This window comes from Protopterus annectens, chromosome 15.part0 (genome assembly GCF_019279795.1).
Source record: "Protopterus annectens isolate FY-2018-M chromosome 15.part0, PAN1.0, whole genome shotgun sequence".
In the NCBI taxonomy this organism is placed as follows: Eukaryota; Metazoa; Chordata; order Ceratodontiformes; family Protopteridae; genus Protopterus; species Protopterus annectens.
The window spans coordinates 25384736-25404080 of NC_056749.1; the positions used below are offsets into that span (position 1 = coordinate 25384736).

The 19345-nt window shown below is 39.9% G+C and overlaps 1 protein-coding gene across 1 annotated transcript in view; it reads left to right on the top strand.

Moving 5' to 3' along the window:
- LOC122790010 (interleukin-12 receptor subunit beta-2-like) overlaps positions 1 to 19345 on the top strand; it is a 1182445-nt gene that overhangs the window by 1134656 nt on the left and 28444 nt on the right. The window contains exon 12 of the mRNA XM_044057546.1: positions 15870 to 15957. Coding sequence (XP_043913481.1) covers positions 15870 to 15957 — 88 coding nt within the window. The remainder of the gene's footprint in view (positions 1 to 15869; positions 15958 to 19345) is intronic.

The window sequence follows — 19345 nt, forward strand, 5'->3', positions numbered from 1 at the left end:
ATTTACTAACTGAAGCTCAGACTCCAAAATCCGTAACGAAAAGGTAGAAACAAGCGCAGGAACCAAGAGGAAGTAATTTAGATAAACTGACACAAGATATTAGAGAAGAGGAAGATGAAGCAATTATGGGGAACAGACAAGGATTTGTTAGTAGATGGTTTCCATGTTGAACATGTCTAGTAATTGTTACTGAAGGAACTCCGTAGACAATTCATAAAAAAAAGACTTGAAATACTAACTGAAGCTCAGACTCCTAAATAGAATATAATGTCGTCACCAATGGCTCAGGGCATTGGCCACTTTTAATAATATAAATAGCTGTGTATAGTTTGTAGAAATGGAGTTTGTAGACAGTGTCTGAAGCTATAAGCTAATATACCCTTGTTTTTAAGTTAAGTAATACGACAGGATGTTATTGTTTTGCAGTACTACCTTTGAGAAGTGCTATTGGATTGAGACCTAATGTAAAAGGCAATGAGAACGGTATAGTGAGCCGTTTTATGTCTGCAGGATCAGCCACCCAGTACAACATGTAATTCACTATGTGTGACGATTGCATTGTCTGTTTAAATAACTTTGGGAAGGAATGTTCTTAATAAAGTTGTTTTTACAAAAAAGCATTGTTATATCATTGGACATTCCGTATTTCCCTCCATAATAACACAGAATTTCTCATTTCCCCTCTAAAAAGAAACAATCAGAAAAGTATCTGTCTGATTGCCACTTACACGCCCCCAGGTAATAATAACTCAGTTCTAGAAGACCTCTTACCTTGGCTTTCCACTAGCATTAAATCAAGAAACCATCATTTTAGGAAACTGCGGTGGTGGTGCTGCGATAGCGTTGTCGCCTCACAGCAAGACGTTGTGCCATTCGATTCTCAGCTAGAGCGTCTTCTGTGTGGTGACATGCTTGAATGGGCGTACCTTCGTTGAAGGTTGTGTGTCAGGGCTGGCAAACTCGGCACGTAAAAAAAAAAAATCTGCTGCCAATTATTAGCGGACCGGAGTTTCCACTGTGGCGACCCCTAACCGGGAAAAGCCAAAAGACACAAACAAACAAAATGTAGACTAGCTGTCCATCTCAGCCTCCCACCCCGAATCTGCCATAAACCTATACAACCTCATTCTACTCATCACCGCACCTACCAGGTGCAACCAATCCTTCAATACATCATCCACCTTTGACAGGACTTTCAGAACAGTTCTAGTCAAGATTATTTCCTCTAGAACCCTGCCCAGCTCACTGAGCCAATACCTTCCAGTCTTCATAAGAAGATTTCAAACTCACCACTGCAACACATTCCTCAGTCTTAACAAGTTCAATAAAGATACTTTCACAGACACTCTGACATTATGTAATTGGCATCCTTTAAAAAGTCTTCCCCTATGCAGCTGTCTCATTTTAGTAACAGATTTCTGCACATAATCAAGTAGCCCTAGTCAGATATAGAAGTGTCAGACACAACTTCATACCACGGCTATCAAAAGTCACCAAAGAACTATTGCACACCGGAGGTAAAACCTGGTACACATGCCTTTAAAATAAAACATAATCAAACCTTCAAGTCATTAGGGAACTCAGAAAACATACCAAAAAAACCCTCACAACAACTGATAAAAAAAAATCTTAGTACATCACTTCAAGTCACCCACTTTCATATCTTACTACACTTCACTCCAAGTCACCCACTTTCATATCTTACTACACTTCACTCCAAATCACCCAATTTCATATCTTACTACACTTCACTCCAAGTCACCCACTTTCATATCTTACTACACTTCATTCCAAGTCGCCCTCTTTCATATCTTACTACACTTCATTCCAAGTCACCCACTTTCATAACTCTAAAACATTTTGGACATCCATACATGAGCTGCTCAAGCCAGGATGCCTTGCTTAACCATCTCCTGCCACCACCATCACAAGTCATCTTATCTCTAATCATTTTAACTTGCATTTCATGTAGACAATCTCCTTACTAACAACCTGTCTGCTCCACCCTCACCTTCCTTCACATATCCTATTACTTCATCTTAACTCAACTCCCATCACCACCAGCAGAAAACTTCTCCAAAACCTAAAACCAACTACACTCACCACCTGTAGTTTGCAAGCAAACCTTGCTAGTATAGCTGCTGAATCCCTGGCCTGCCTCACCTCCATCAAAGTTATTAGATCTATACAAGGAAATTACGTACCCAATATTTAGAAAAAATTCTGTACTAGTTCCCTTGCATAAGAGAGGAAATTGCACTGAATTAAATATCTATCACCCCATAGTCATCCTGTCACAATGTCAAAAATACTGAAACAATGAGTCCAATCACACCTCCTTAAGCATTTAACATTGAATAATCAGTTTCGGCTTCAGACCATACCAAGGCACCACTACATCATTCCTCAGCTTCACTAATGTCAGTCTTCAAAGAGGCCCTGGAAATCTACCCCCGTCTTTGTTCCTGGACTTGTTCAAGACATTCAACACCATATTCTACCAAACTCTCTTTCAAAGACTTTCCTGTATAGGGGCTGGACACCCCCACCCTCGCCTGGTTTTACAGACTCTCCAACATACTACAAGCAGTAAAATAGCAAAACGAACAATCATCCTTCCTGCCCATCTCATCTGAACTTCCACAAGGGACATTTTTAAGTCCCGTACTTTTATTAATAACTTAGACACAGTCATCAACATTGCCACTCTCATATAATATGCTGACAACACTGCATTAATCTCCACTGCAAAAACAGTACCTCAGCTACAACTTAAAACACAAAAATCTTCACCATTGTTGAGATATGGCTACAACAGTCCAACCTCTTAGTAAATTGCTCTCTTACCGAGCCCAGGATATGCCTGAAATTGATCAGTATTGCTCAGTACACTACCCCGGTAAACAAATATAAATAACACAAAAAAATGCCAAAACAAACTCTTGCTCCTCATGCTAAACTCCATCTGTCACATAAAAAAACAGATTTCCATTGCCTCAGGTAACAGGACTCCAACAGAACTTGGCACCCACACAAAATTACTAGGCGTCATAGTAGACAATCAACTAAGGTTTGACATCCAAATATGATACCATTAAGAAATCACACCAAAAATTCAGCCTTTTATATCTTAGTAGATACTTCCTAACCATCATCACAATGAAAATGGAAGCCATTAGGTTACTTTTTCACTCACTATTATATGCCTCCCTAATTTACAGCAATTTACAACAAATCGCCCTATAAATTGTACAACAAAATTACAAAGTTTATCTGCAAACCATACTGCTAAATTAAGAAACAAGAAAATGGATGAACCTGAAACTAGGGTGAAATGCAAAACAACATTTATTCCTGACACAAAAAACAAAATCAAGAGTTTAAAAAATCATATAAAAAAGCGTTAAGCACTTTCATCCCTTATTATCGTGGGGACTTCTTCAGAACACACAAAAAAAAACAAGTTCAGGTACTTTAAAAATGTTTGAAGACATCACATGATTTTCAAATAAATTTTAATAGGATAAAATACTTAACAATTTTATGTAATTGTTAACTGTTTTTTTAGTGTTGCAAATAAAAGTTGTTTCGTATTTCGCCCTAGGTTCATCCATTTTTTGTTTTTCCTCGTTTTGCTTTTTTAATGTTTCCAGTAAAAGCAGTTGATTATTGGTTTTAAGATGATTTGTCATACAGCTAAATCTCCCCACTGTCTTGCCTACAACATCTGCAATGGTATGAACTACCACATTACCTTTCTCTAACACAGTGAGTCACTGTCCGTAAAATTCTCAAAAAAACCCCCACAAAACTGCCATGTGATTTTAAACCTAGGAGACATACTCCTCAAACAAGCTGCTATGTTCAATAGACAAATTGCTGACAGCCATTACCAAAACCCACAATCAAGCTGGCCTGTCCCTATTCAAACACTATGTTGCAAAAATTTGGACCACTATCCCAAATACCATTAGACAGGAAAATCACCAAACTAGATTAAAAACCCTACTAAAAGATCACCTCAACAGCTCATGGCTGTGTTCTTGCACTGCCTTTGGATAACTACAGCACTACCAATTGCCAATTTCTCCTTCATCACTCCTTACTCTAATTCATTCTTGTAGTCCATCAACCTATGTGCATAGATGCTTTCTTGTATTTTGCATATTTTCCCTATAGAAATGCATAATGTAAATATTCCTGTAATTAAGATACATCTCCCCAGCCTTGGATACTTTCTCTTATCCTATGTAGGTGTAAAGCGTAATTCATACTGTGCTTATCCCAAAACCACTGTAATGCTAATCATATTAATGTTCCTTCAGGATGTATTTGGATCCACAAAAACATTTATCTGGAGCATTTCTCCATGGTCCTCCACTGAAAATTGGCTTCGTTCCATGTCGGACCTTCCCAGTAAACAAATGTTAAATAAATAAATAAGTAAATAAATGCTGTATAATGCAGTCTTTACTCTTCACACGTATGTGACGCCCCAACACTGGCCCAGGTTCATAGGTGTTTACTAGGTTAACGTTCACAAGGGCCTTTTTAAGCATAGCCATGCATCCCAAATCTCTGACAATTTCTGATAACCTTGATAAGTGTAAGCATGGGCCTGGGAGATGAACCATTTACAGGTTACCTGTGTCCATTAGAGACATAGGTGCCTAACCAGGGATGAATTTCCGGTTTCCCATCTAATTGTCCAAGTTGCACTTGAATTAAGTGAGGGAGGAACTCTGCTTCACATGGATGGGGAGCTTGTTCCATAGATAGGGTAGTCTCTGGGATGCATACCTCTCTGTCCAGCAGGTCCAATTTATATCACAGGCAAGTTTTAAGTCTTAAGAATGGGTAATTCGGGTGCTGTTTGTTTTGTGGATATGCAGGAGGTCCATCAGAGTGGGGTTTGACAATGCCCTGTATGCCAGGCATAGATCTCCCCTCAAAAGCCTGCAGGAGACAGAATACAGGGATAAGACCTTGAGGCGGTTTGCATAGGCCATATTACTTTCACCCTGTATTCCTTTAGTGAGGAACCTCTGTAGACGTTCCAATTATTGGATATGCCTGGTTATGTAGTCAAGTAATTAGTAGTCAAGGTGCCTCAATCCTCCCCACTGGCAATGTACACACAGGGAGGATGGCAAGTATACACACAGTAAAGTGCAATTTCCCTTAAGAGCACACAGAGATCACAGTCAGTCTGGGGCTGGTTTCTCCCAATCCCCAATAAGACTCCTCACTGACACAGCTGAGTGACCAAGCCAAGACCTCCAGCACCCTCTCTGTCCAACCAGTTATTCATGTTCCTGCCTAAGTAGCTGACACTTACACTCACTCACACACACACACACACACACACACACACACACACACACACACACACACACACACACACACACACACACACACACACACACTTAGAGGTTTGATCTATACACACACACACCTGGTAAAGGCTGGCACAGATTTACTAGCTATTTCTCCTTCTGCCCAGACTATAAGTTAGTTCTGACTGCCACCAGCTGCTCCTTATCAGCTTCCTTAAGGCCCTTAACAAAGGGTGTCCAATCCTACTGTGTAATGTTACTATTAATCCAAATGGCAGTTTGACCAAGCCAGGTTATAAGGAGTGGCCTGTACAGTATCACCAAATAGATATGCAAGTACTTTAAGAGCTTAAAGATCTCTAAACATATCAACCAGAATTTAAAGATTTAAATACATTTAGTAGTGAATAATAAAAGAACAAGAAAATAGTAAGTAATCAGTACATCAGAGTTCAAAATTACAGGAAATATTTAAAACAACATTGCAGGACAGTCTAAAATAAATAAAGAAAACAGCTAAGCTATACTTTACTATATTCCTATTTGAATCTAAAAGAGTTAATGTGCCCTAGAAACTTACAGCAAGGCAAGGGCAGAAGGTGGTGAGTGGATGCTTCCAGCTGATGCTGTTAGGTCAAAGACAAAATACAAAATGGACTGTTTCTCTCTGTCAGATAGTTTACTGCTGGATTAGATTGGATGACATTCACTTTTTGTCACCTGGCTTTAGTTTCCAAGCTAAAACCCCATGTCAGAAACTCCCAGCATTTAACATCTCTCTGTGAAAATACATAGCCTTCAGATGTTTGCAACAGATAGAGGACATAAAACAATAAAACACTTACAAAACAGCATAGAGATTCCCCTAGTGTAAACATCCTGTCTCCTGTTAACTGAAACTGAAAGTTAACTTTTATACCACAGTCATAAAACAATTTAATGTCAACTATTTTCTTGAAGTTTTGCAAGTTAACCCTCTATATTCTAGTTCCCACTGTTAAGACAAGTACATTTACACAATTACAATAGTTTATATACATTTCTGTTATAATCCAGCAGGGCATGCTATGTTACATTTTAGCTCAGTATATAACCTACAGTTCTAACACAGTTGTAGCACAAGCATCTTACATGAAGCATGTTGGCATTCACACATGACACATAACCACTTCCAAAATTCCAGGTAGCTGGGCTGGCAGTATCTCCTTCTGTCACACTTCTATATCAATCATATTAATATTCACAAATGACACATAACCACTTCCAAAATTCCAGACAACTGGGCTGGCAATATCTCCTTCTGTCACACTTCTATATAAATCATATTAATATTCTCAAATGACATATACTTATTTACAAAATTCCAGATAGGTGGTCTGGTAGTATCGCCTTGTTACATTTTTATATAAATCATATTAATATTCACAAATAGGTTCATAGGTTCATAGGTTCATACTAGGCTATCTGCCCTGTGGCAATTACAAGCCTAGCCCGATTTTGTTTGGCTTGCGCCACCCCTTGATTTGAGTATACTGTGCCCTTTTTAAGGTTTAGTTTACTGTGCCTCTGTCTAATAGTGACACGGAAGTAATCCCCGGGACAAACCTACGATCCCCCATCCACTCATCAAGATTCTTCTTGAAGAGATTCAGTGAGGTGCTCTGCCTAACATGAATTGGAATTCTATTCTAGAGCGAAGGGAGCCTCTGGGTTATGAATCTGTCCCTCCAGCAAGTTCTATTTATTTCTGTGCTGAGGTTCAAGTCCCTCGAGCGTGTGGCTCTAAGGGATTTAGATTTATTGAGGTGGAGCATGTCCATTAATTCTGGATTGGACATAGCTTTATATGTCAGGCATAGATCGCCTCGAAGTAGGCGGTATGCAACTGAGTAGAGCTGGAGTTTTTTTAACCGAGCAGCATATGGCATCTGCTTGAGTCCCTTGATCCTCTTGGTGAGGTACTTTTGGGGTCTTTCTAATTGCTGCAGGTGTTGGGTAAGGTACATCCCAAAAGGGGCATTATATTCTATGATAGGCCTGATGAGGGATGAATAAAGGGGCACGATTACCTCTCTTGATCTAGATGTGAATCCTTTCATGATGAGGTGGGCTTTGTGGAAGGTCTTTCTAACCACTTTAGCAATGTGGTTGTCAAAGGAGAGATTGTTATCAACTTGGGTCCCCAGATCCCTAATTACTTTCTCTGTACTTAATGGGTTACCGCCTATGTGGTAATTTGTGGGCACATTGTTTTTGCCAAAGGGTATGACTATACACTTTTTGGCATTTAGCTTTAGACCATGGCTCTGGCACCAGTTATCCATCTCTGTGAGATGTTTTTGAAGGATGTTTGTGTCGGCTGGAGAGTTGATTATGGCACCCAGTTTGCAGTCATCTGCGAACTTGGTGAGCCATAGTCCTCCCACGTTGGCCTGTACTTCGGAAAAGTATATACCGAACAAGAGCGGTCCCAGGACAGAACCTTGTGGGACGCCACTTGTGACCGGTTTCGAGTCTGACATGGCTCCAGCAACTCTCACTCTGTGGGTTCTGTCTTTGAGCCAGTTTGCAACCCATCTTGTGACATAGGGGTTTATATTTAAGCTGGATAGCTTATCTATGATGCCCGAGTGGGGTATTGTGTCATATGCCTTTGCTAGGTCCAGATAGGCTGTGTGGACTACCTTCCCTTCATCTATGGCTTTGGTGACTGTTTCAAAGAAGTCGACCAGGTTCAAAAGGCAGGATCTGCCCTTGACGGGGTCTAATTGGGTAGGATCTAGTGTCTGTAGGTCCCCAATGTCTTTGTTTATGAGCTCCATGATGATCCTCTCCATAGCCTTGCAGACTAGGCTAGTCAGGCTTATGGGGCGATAGTTTTCAGGGTCCGTAGAGGCTCCACCTTTGTGGAGTGGGACCACTGTTGCTGTACGCCATTCTGTGGGCACATATCCTGTAGTGAGGCTGAGATTGTACAGCTGTTTTATTTGAGGGGTTAGTTCTTCTTGGAGTTCATGTAGGACGCAACCCGGGATGCCATCTGGTCCCATGGAAGCAGTGTTTTTTGCTTTGGAGAGGGCAGCCTTCACCTGAGCATCAGAGATGTTTGGGAGGCAGCCCTCTGCCGGGATAGATACTTGCTCTTTTTGGGGGGAGGGGGTGGAGAAGTTTGCACTGTACCTGTCTGCCAGGATATTGGCGATGTCTGTGGGTTCAGTGTATTTTTTGTCATTTAGAATCAACTCGGAACAAGTCTGGGAGTTGCATCCCGGGTTCCTAACATAACTGAAAAAAGCCTTATGATTGTCTTTAGTGTCCTGTGCAATTTTTCTCTCGAAGCTGGCCTTGGAGGATTTTATGAGGGATCGTAATTTTTTGCTAGTACTGATCAGAGCTGCCTTCCCTATTAGGGATTTTGCTCTATCATGTAGTAGCTTCCTCCTTCTGTTGTACAGTTTATTTATGGCTGGGGTTCACCAGACTGGACGCCTGCCTTTGGATGATTGGGTCTTGGTTTTGTTTGGGATAGCATGATCCATGCATTCCTGGAGATGTCCGTAGAATGCGTTTATATAGGATTCTGCAGTTTGGGCCATAGTTTCCACTGGCCCTGGGGCCTTGAAGGATTCCACTTCGGTTTTGAGAAGTGAGAAGTTCGCTTTTGAGAAGTTTTTCACTGTGGTTTTCTGGGTTGGGGGTGGGGTCGGGATGTGGATATCCAGTGAAATTAATTGATGGTCTGATCTTACCAATGAGGGATATACTTCTGGTATGGAGCATAGAGTACCCATGTTGGTAATGATCAGGTCTAGTATGTTATCCCCTCTTGTGGGAGTGGTGACTAGTTGTTCCATAGCATTTGAGTTTATAATTTCCAGGAACCTTTGGGCTAAGGTGCTGGGGCTTGAGTAGTGCTCCCAGTCTATGTTTGGGTAGTTGAAGTCGCCCAATATAATGGTGTTCGGAGAGATCTTCATGTTCTCCAATGTTTTCAGGAAAGCCGAATGGGATTCCTGACTTTAAGAGGGTGGTCTGTAGGATGCTATAAACTGAAAAGCAGTCTTTCCCACTGTTAGTTGCACATGGATGATCTGCGATACTTCGTGCAATGCCACTAACCTTGGAGGTGTGGATATCCTTGATAAATATGGAAACTCCCCCTCCTTTTGTGGTTCGGTCCGGGTTTTAGGGCCGAAATGCATGATATGAGGTATAACCTGGTAGTGCTGGGGTGCTCTCTGGAGCCTTGAACCAGGTTTCTGTCACTGCACAGATACCAATGTTCTCCATGCTGAGGAGAGCTTCGAGTGCGTGCATCTTGAGGTTAAGACTTCTGGCATTTAGCAGCATTACCCTTAGTTTCTTGTTCCTTGTGCTGTCTATGGAGGTGGGTTTGACTTTTGAGCCTTGCCTAAAAAAGGCACTATGGGGGTGGTAAGAGCCTTTGCCAATATCCGAAAGCCAGGTGGTGACAGGTGCAAGCCGTCCCTAGCGAAGCAACGTGGCTTGTCGAGCATGTCATCCCAGGCTGACAGACACTGGATCCCCTTTGAATGACACCAAAATTTTAGCCAATTGTTAAAATCGATCAGTTTGTCTTTGTACTGTGGCATCATTCTAGGTGTGGGTAAGATGCTGTCTAGGTGAGGGTAAGATGCTGACATAGAATTATTTGCAAAAATTCAGCTAGCTGTGCTGGCAGTATTTCCCTTTGTCACAGTGTAAAACATTGTAAATAAACTATCCTCTAGTCTAGTGCATTCAAACGTCAACAAAGGAATAAATAAAGAGATAAAATAAATAAAATCAAATCATGGCACTGTAGTGCAGAGGATTAAGGCTGTAAGCTGCTAGTAAGCTTACTACTGTGGTGCCAGATTTGATTCCTGCAGTTTCCAGCTGCTTCCTGCATGAGTCTGAGTAAGCCACTTAGAGATAATGCTCCTGGGTCACACTGAAAACAAACTTGTGCCTATTTGGTTTACCTGACCGAACAAATTAATAACATTTAAAAAAACTCTGTATTTCTTAGCCAGAATACTCATTTACTGTATCTACATAAAATAAATGGGAAGCAGTAATCCAGATTAAAAATACAGACGGAATACAAGTGGAATATATATAACAGGTGTGCTTCTGTGACAGACGAATTAATTTTATTCTGCTGAATCATGAAATGTGCTTCCTAGACCTGTGATATAGTCTGTTTAATGTATCATGTATAGTGTGATGTATTCATTCTCTTCAGAAGGTACTGCTCAAAAGACAAAAAGGCAAGCCCACTCTAATTCTCATAGGCCTTGTTGGCCAGGGAAACCATGGGATTCAGAGCTGATGATCCAGATCTTTCTTGCACAGTGGCCATTACCTGTATTCGTGTTCGTACAGACACAATGGCTAGCCAAGGCACTACTTCTCCACTTCATAAGTCAAAGGTTTGATCCTTACAACATTCTTTTTCCCCTCAAGTTCTAAAAATAAATCTTTCATTAGTAAGTAAAATATTTGTTTCCTAGACTGTCACAAGGAGTAAATCCTTTATGTTGTCTCTACCGCATGATTCTTAGACTACTTGAAACATGTATTTGATTCAGATTTAATTCATTTATTTAATTGTTAATTTGATCTTTTCATTAAAGTGAACTGATAAGCTTTTTCTCAAACTTCATGTTTCTGCAGTTTCTAGTGCAACCGTTTAAAGCTTTTCTGTAGGACATTGGTCATTTCAAATCATGTAAAGATATGTCTTCCATGAGATTTGAACTTCATGCTGAAGAAGCTCAAATTTCCTTAGTTTGAACTATAAGATGCATTGGATTTATTTTTTTTTGTTATTGCTATTACCTTTGGTAGTCAAATTGCAGAGTTACTAACTGTTGTAGAAAGAACCTTTCAGAATAACAGGATGTCTTTGAAGACAAATCCATTGTTCATGACAAAAGTTTTATAAGCATTTACTGTGAGTCAGCCTGTACAACTGGAAGTATGAAGGAAAAACACCTCCTGGTCTTGGTGGATATTCACAGACAAAACAAATATAGTAGGAGAATTACTACATTTAGAAACATTCATCAACTATGTTTCATTCATGAAAGGAAAGAAAGCATACCAGTTGGTAAATAGATACTGAGTAAACAACCCATCATATCGCCTTTTGCAACAACAAGCATCAGAACAAATTCAGAAACACATTAAGTACATTAAACATTCATAGTGATTCCAACAGACTGTCTTGGATTACACTACCAATTAAAAAAGTGAACAGACCGTGTCAACTTTCACAGTAAATCAAAAGGTAAGTATTTTCATGGGAGTTATGGGAGTCACCCACCACACCCTCATATCCTGTATCTCTAAATATACTAACTCCAAGAATTCTACAAGGTGGGGGCAAGGGGGCAGCTTCTTTATGTAAACAGTTCCGTAGTCTCAGAAGTACAGTGATTGTTTGAAAGAATCAGGATTTGACATCTGGGCATTAAATCACATTATGATTAAATTAATTTCATCAAAATCATAATTTAAGCATATTCTGTTAGGACAGCAGCTACATGAGTAACATTTCAGAAATGTTTTTACAATGTATTTTAGAAGCTACTACATGGACTACTGCACACACCTTCAGAAAACTGTTTAAGTTGGAAACATAGTAAAGGGCTACACATTTTTATTGCATTGCTTCAGAGGATCATGTAACTGTTCACCACTTTTAATATGGTTGTACTGCCTGAGAATCTACCCACGTTATAATTTGCCATTATAGCCACCCCCACTGAAGAAGGTAGTACAGTTGTGTGTGAAATGTTTATCATAACAGTAGATTTTCAAAGTGAGGCCAGTGTGGCAGTAACACTACCATCCTTCCCTCTTAAATTACATCGAGTTTTAATATAATTATTATATTCAGCTGCTTTGCAGTTACTGCTTAAAGAGTTCCATGGTAACATTTTTTATGCAAAGGATAATGATTTACTTCAGTCACATTTGGCTTTGGTGGTTTGAAGAACAGAAGCTTTGGCAGAAGAAACCATAAAGAAACATTGAGTGTATATGAGTGTCTTGGTTACCAACCAAGATTACATGGATTGCTGGCACAAACACATAGAGATGCAGGTACAATTGAAGGTATACGTCGTCTTAGAGATGTAGCTACAACTGAAGGTATACAACTTCTTAGAAATCCTGGTACAGCTGAAGTTATAGGTCATCTTAGAGATTCTGGTACAACTGATGGTACAGGTCATTTTAGAGATGAAGCTACAACTGAAGGTACAGGTTTTTTTAGAGATGTACTACAAGTGAAGGTACAGTTTTTTTTAGAGATGTACTCCAACTGAAGGTACAGGTCTTAGAGATGCTGGTACAACTGAAGGTACAGCTGTTCTTAAATATGTAGCTACAACTGATGGTATAGGTCTTCTTAGAAATGCTAGTACAACTGAAGGTACAGGTCTTCTTAGAGATGTAGCTACAACTGAATATATAGGTCTTCTTAGAGATGCAGCTACAACTGAAGTTACAGGTCTTCTTAGAGATATAGCTACAACTGATGGTACAGGTCCTTTAAGAGATTAAGCTACAACTGATGGAACAGATCTTCTTTGAGATGCTGGTACAACTGAAGGTACAGGTCTTCTTAGAGATAAAGCTACAACTGATAGTGCAGATCTTCTTAGAGATGTTTCCACAACTGAAGGTACAGGTCTTAGAGATGAAGCTGCAATTGAAGATACAGGTCTTTTCAGAGATGTAGCTACAACTGAAGGTACAGGTCTTAGAGATGCTGGTACAACTGAAGTTACAGCATTTCTTAGAGATGTAGCTACAACTGATGGTACAGGTCTTCTTAGAGATGTTTCCACAACTGAAGGTACAGGTCTTCTTAGGGATGTTTCCACAACTGAAGGTACAGGTCTTAGAGATGAAGCTGCAACTGAAGGTACAGGTCTTAGAGATGCTGGTACAACTGAAGGTACAGCATTTCTTAGAGATGTAGCTACAACTGATGGTACAGGTTGTGACGACTGCCAGCCTAGCTAGATAGAATTTTGTAGAAAATTTCTATGTCATTTTAAATATTAATCTAATCCACAGGCTTGGTTTTAGAAATTTAAGAAAACTAAATGTAAGAAAACTGTGTTATATGCTGAACTTCAAATATTTAACCACAGTGTACCCTGCTGGAAGAAAGCTGTTAAGTAAAGAAGTACCACTGTGTTTGATCTTAAACTCTAGAGACAGGATGTCTGGGCTAGCAAATTCAGTCTATTGTTTGAAGACAGATATAATTGATAGATTTTACATGTAAAGGTGCCTTTTATTGCTGTGGCTTCCTGGCCAGGTGCAGCTTACAAAGAAATGTAAATTTTGAGTTTCTGTTAGCCTGGGAACTAAAGGAGAATTGATATAAATGATGTAATCTGAAATGACTCAGCAGTAATGTGCATATCAATTTAAGACCATCTCAGACAGAAATATTTTAAACATTTTGGGTTTTGTCTGAAGCTGATAACTCACCAGCACTTTGCCTTGTAAGTAAAGTTATTTAGGACATAGTTTCTCTTAGAGTTAGATAAAAAATATAGCCAGATTAGCCTAGCTGTTTTCTATATTTATGTCAGACTATCCTACAATATTGTTTTAAGTTTCCTGTTATCTCTGAACTCTTGATTGGCACTCTTAGAGTTGGATAGAAATATAGCCAGATTAGCCTGTTTTCTATATTTATGTCAGACTATCCTACAATATTGTTTTAAAAGTTTCCTGTTATCTTGAGCTCTTGATTAGCACTGTGTTGAATTGATGAGATTTGTCTTGTGATTTTATTTATTATTAAATATTTTTAAACCTTTCAACTATGGCTGTTTTGTGTAGAGGTAATTTAAGCTCTTAGAGTAGATTGCATGTGTTTGGTGATACTGCCCAAGCCACTCCAATAGTCTTGCTGTTCAGCACACTTATTATTTGGATTACAGTAATATTACACAGTGAAATTGGTCACCCTTTGGGAAGGGCCTTATAGTAGCTGATAATAGTGGTTGGTGGCAGTTGGTACTACCTTATAGTCTGGGCAGAAAGGGGGCATAGCTGGAGAACCTGTGCTAGCCTTCGCCAGGAGTGTCTGTGCATTTGTATCTAAATCATTTCTTAAAGTGTGTGTGTGTGTCAGCTACATGGGCAGGGACACGAAGCACTGGTTGGACAGAAAGGGTGCTGGAGGTTTTAGCTTGATCACTAGGCTGAGATCTGGACCCTATAGCTGTGCCAGTGGGGAGTCTTATTGGGGATCTGGAGAGAAAGGGAGAAACCATCCCCAGACTGACTGTGATCTCTGTGTGCTCTTAAGGGAATTTGTACTTTACTGTGTGTGTACTTGTTATCCCCCCCAATGTGCATGCCCTTCACTGGTGCTAGTGGTGAGGATTGAGGCTCCTTTATTACTGGGCCAGTGCACGGGCATCACACAGGTCTTCTTAGAGATGTAGCCACAACTGATGGTACAGGTCTTAGAGATGCTGGTACAACTGAAGGTACAGGTCTTTTTAGAGATGTAGCTACAACTGATGGTATAGGTCTTAGAAATGCTAGTACAATTGAAGGTACAGGTCTTCTTAGAGATGTAGCTACAACTGATGGTACAGGTTTTCTTAAAGATGTAGCTATAACTGATGGTACAGGTCTTCTTAGAGATGCAGCTGCAACTGAAGGTGCATGTCTTCTTAGAGATGCAGCTACAAGTGAAGGTACAGGTCTTCTGAGAGATGCAGCTACAACTGATGGCACGGGTCTTCTCAACTGAAGGTACAGATCTTTTTAGAGATGTAGCTACAACTGATGGTACAGGTCTTAGAAATGCTAGTACAACTGAAGGTACAGGTCTTCTTAGAGATGTAGCTACAACTGATGGTACAGGTCTTCTTAGAGATGTAGCTACAACTGATGGTACAGGTCTTCTAAGAGATGTAGCTACAACTGATGGCACAGGTCTTCTTAGAGCTGCAGCTACAACTGAAGGTACAGGTCTTCTTAGAGATGCAGCTACAAGTGAAGGTACAGGTCTTCTGAGAGATGCAGCTACAACTGATGGCACGGGTCTTCTTAGAGATGCTGGTACAACTGATGGTACAGATCTTTTTAGAGATGCAGATACAACTGAAAGTACAGGTCTTAGAGATGTAGCTACAACTGATGTTACATGTCATCAGGGAGAAGTAGGTACAGCTGATAAAAACTCTGAGTGAGGAAGAAATGCAGGTAAGATAGATAACTCCAAATGCTTGGACTTACTGTTACAGTGACCTCTACTTGAATATCTGTTACAGTAAGTGTCTTACAGCTTATGTTCTGATGCTGTGCTGTTACAGCTGGTGTAGTGATGCACTCACCTTGTATTGCTTCTTGTTGCCAAGGGTCAGCAGGTCACTGTAAGCAGCTGGAAAATGTTAAACCAATATTTTATATTTAAAGTTCTTGATTATTCATTCAGCAATCCCAGTAGTTCATTTTGTTGTGCACTGTGTTTCCTTTTTACAGCATTCATGATTGGTGTTTGAAGCACCTTCCTGTCTGGTGCTGCCAACAAGTACCTGCTCCCAGGTGTGATCACGTTCAGTTCCCAGAGGTTGGTAATGCTTCACATTATCTTTTGCTTAGCTGTTCACCTCTTTAATTATATAATGTTGCATAATCATTGCATAACAGTGAGCTGAACTCAGTTTGTGCCATCATCCCAAACATGATACTAAATAACTGCAGAAAAGCTTGTGGCAGTTCCACTTATCAAGGCTCAATATTTTACAGGTTCATAGGTTCATACTAGGCTATCTGCCCTGGGGCAATTATAAGCCTAGCCCGATTCTGTATGGCTTACGCCACCCCTTGATTTGAGTATATTGTGCCCTTTTTAAGGTTTAGTTTATTGTGCCTCTGTCTAATAGTGACACGGGAGTAATCCCTGGGACAAACCTACGATCCCCCATCCACTTATCGAGATTCTTCTTGAAGAGATTCAGTGAGGTGCTCTGCCTCACATGAACTGGAATTCTATTCCAGAGCGAAGGGAGCCTCTGGGTTATGAACCTGTCCCTCCAGCAAGTTCTATTTATTTCTGTGCTGAGGTTCAAGTCCCTCGAGCATGTGGCTCTAAGGGATTTAGATTTACTGAGGTGGAGCATGTCCATTAATTCTGGATTTGACATAGCTTTGTATGTCAGGCATAGATCGCCTCGAAGTAGGCGGTATGCAACTGAGTAGAGCTGGAGTTTTTTTGACCGAGCAGCATATGGCATCTGTTTGAGACCCTTGATCCTCTTGGTGAGATACTTTTGGGGTCTTTCTAATTGCTGCAGGTGTCGGGTAAGGTACATCCCAAAAGGGCATTGTATTCTATGATGGGCCTGATGAGGGATGAATAAAGGGGCACGATTACCTCTCTTGATCTAGATGTGAAACCCTTCGTGATGAGGTGGGCTATGTAGAAGGTCTTTCTAACCACTTTGGCAATGTGGTTTTCAAAGGAGAGATTGCTATCAACTTGGGTCCCCAGGTCCCTAATAACTTTCTCTGTACTTAATGGGTTTCCGCCTATGTGGTAATTTATGGGCACATTGTTTTTGCCAAAGGGTATGAAGCATTTCTGTGGAAAATAATCATTACTATCATACTTGTAATCTTCAGAATAGTGTGTGAGTGACGCAGTGCATGTAGTATATGTTTGAGCTTTGGGTTACCTTGAGCGCTTATCATGTTTCCAGCTTTTGTCTCAACCTTACCACAATACATATTTATATATTTTATTTATGTTTTGTTTTGTTTTACAAGGATATCTAATGGGATCGTGGCCCATTTTCACTGGAGGCCTAGAATGAAAATCTCCAAATTTGTACAAAGGGGAATATATGCATATCTTTTTCCTACAGTGCATCAAGTATATACAGCACTTTCTATGATATTCCAAAATAACATTGTTAGTAAAGCAATGGACAGAATTCATACTTCCACAAAGTTACTTAAAATTCGGAAAACATTAGTTCAAATATAGCATTTGTTGCAGGAGCTATTCCGAGAGGAGTAGCTAGGCCATTTGGAGCCCACCCACCTCCACATACAAAGCAAAAAATATATATACATATAAATAATAATGCTCTGACAACAGCTTTTCACAAAAACATAGACAAGGAAGCTCAAAAGCATGTCCAAACAGGAAGTTTTACTGAAAGTGTAAAGCATTTTTCAGAGTTAATCATTTAACAGTCATGAATATGAACTGAAACACAGAAAAATGAGCTGTGGCTAAGACACAGACAGAAAAATCCTGACTCAAGGGAAAAGCAGCTAAAATATACATCCTGACCCTTAACAATATATCTATAATGTATACTGCACAAAAATGCTTAGTGTGCATTGTGACACCATTTGTACCCGACAGCTCCTTGTAACACATTTTAGTAGTCAGTGCTAGTTCAGTGACCCCTGGATCATCTGGACAGCAGTGCGTGGCTCCTTGTAACACATTTTAGTAGTCAGTGCTAGTTCAGTGACCCCTGGATCATCTACACAGCAGTGCGTGGTTTATTGTCTGCTAACAGCCCCAGTGGTATAATAAGATACTGGACACTTACACTGAGTGTCCAAACACAAACAAGGTAATGGTCAGTAGTACGTAGTCTCTGGACACGATTTCCAAAAATATACGCCACAAACACATCCAAAGAACTACTCAACGGCTGCATATAAAAACAGTAGATTCATTGGTGAGCGCTTTCGTGGTGTTGAAAAAACACTTCTTCAGACCTAATAACAACTATTCTACACTCTGCTTAAATAGCACTCAATCATTGACACGCCCAAACCTTTTCACATGTCATCATTCAGCTATGTGATAGTTACACTCACATTACCTAAAAGCAGCGTTATACTCAATAATCATATAAATATAGACAAAAAATAAACACAAAATAAAAATAAAAACTAAAAAACACATCATAATGAATACATATCCGATGTGCAACATCTTTAAAAACATACAGAAAATATAAAAAAAAAAAAAAAAGGTACCCCTTAAACCCATATTGAAGTCCAGACCGCTACATAGGTAAACATGATGTTTTGAACTCTTGCATATGACTATATATTGTTTAGGACAATAACATTCTGTTACGAATACAATGTTGCATTTTTTAGCAGGTTTGTCAGCATTGCTTATACAGGGAGTTCTGCCTTGATATATTTGTCCTTTTCTGCAGTGCACATTAATGATGTTAGCACAATGTCTTTTTTATATTTTCTGTATGTTTGGAAGGATGATTGCATTTTTAATTGAAGTTCATGGGGTGTGAGGGGGCAGGGCATATAAGGGTAGCATTGTCAGTGTATTTAGTTGTTGAACTGAGGTCATTTGTGAATAAGATGAAGAGGAGAGGGCCAAGTATAGACTCTTGGGGTACGCCAACAGAAGTGGGGAGAAGGGGGAGAGAGTATTTTGCCATTTGGTGACCTGCTGCCTATTGGAAAGATAACTGAGGAACCAAGACAGAGAGGGTGAGCTTATGCCATAGGTTGACAGGTTATTGAGTAGACGTTGGTGGGAAATGGTGTCAAAGGCTTTAGACAAGTCCAGAAAGATGGAGGAGACTGTCTGACCTTCATTTAGGAGCTGATGAATGGTGTTAGTAAATGAGATTATGGCAGTGGAAGTGCTGTGTTTGGGTTTGAAGCCATGCTGTGAATTGGATAAGAGATTGTTAGAGAGTAGATGGTTAAGGAGCTGTTTGTGGATGCATTTCTCTAAGATTTTTGCTAGGGGGAATGGAATGGCAATGGGGCAGAAGGTGGATATTTCTTTGGAAGCACACAAAAAAAGCTCAAGCCTTCACAAACAGGTGCTGGATTTATTTTTCAAACTGCAAGTGAGCACTTTCATTTCAAAAAGCATTTACAAGGAACTTTATCAATTACAAAAAAATGACTGCCTGGTTAAATATTTTTAAAGCATGACATCACTTCCTGAC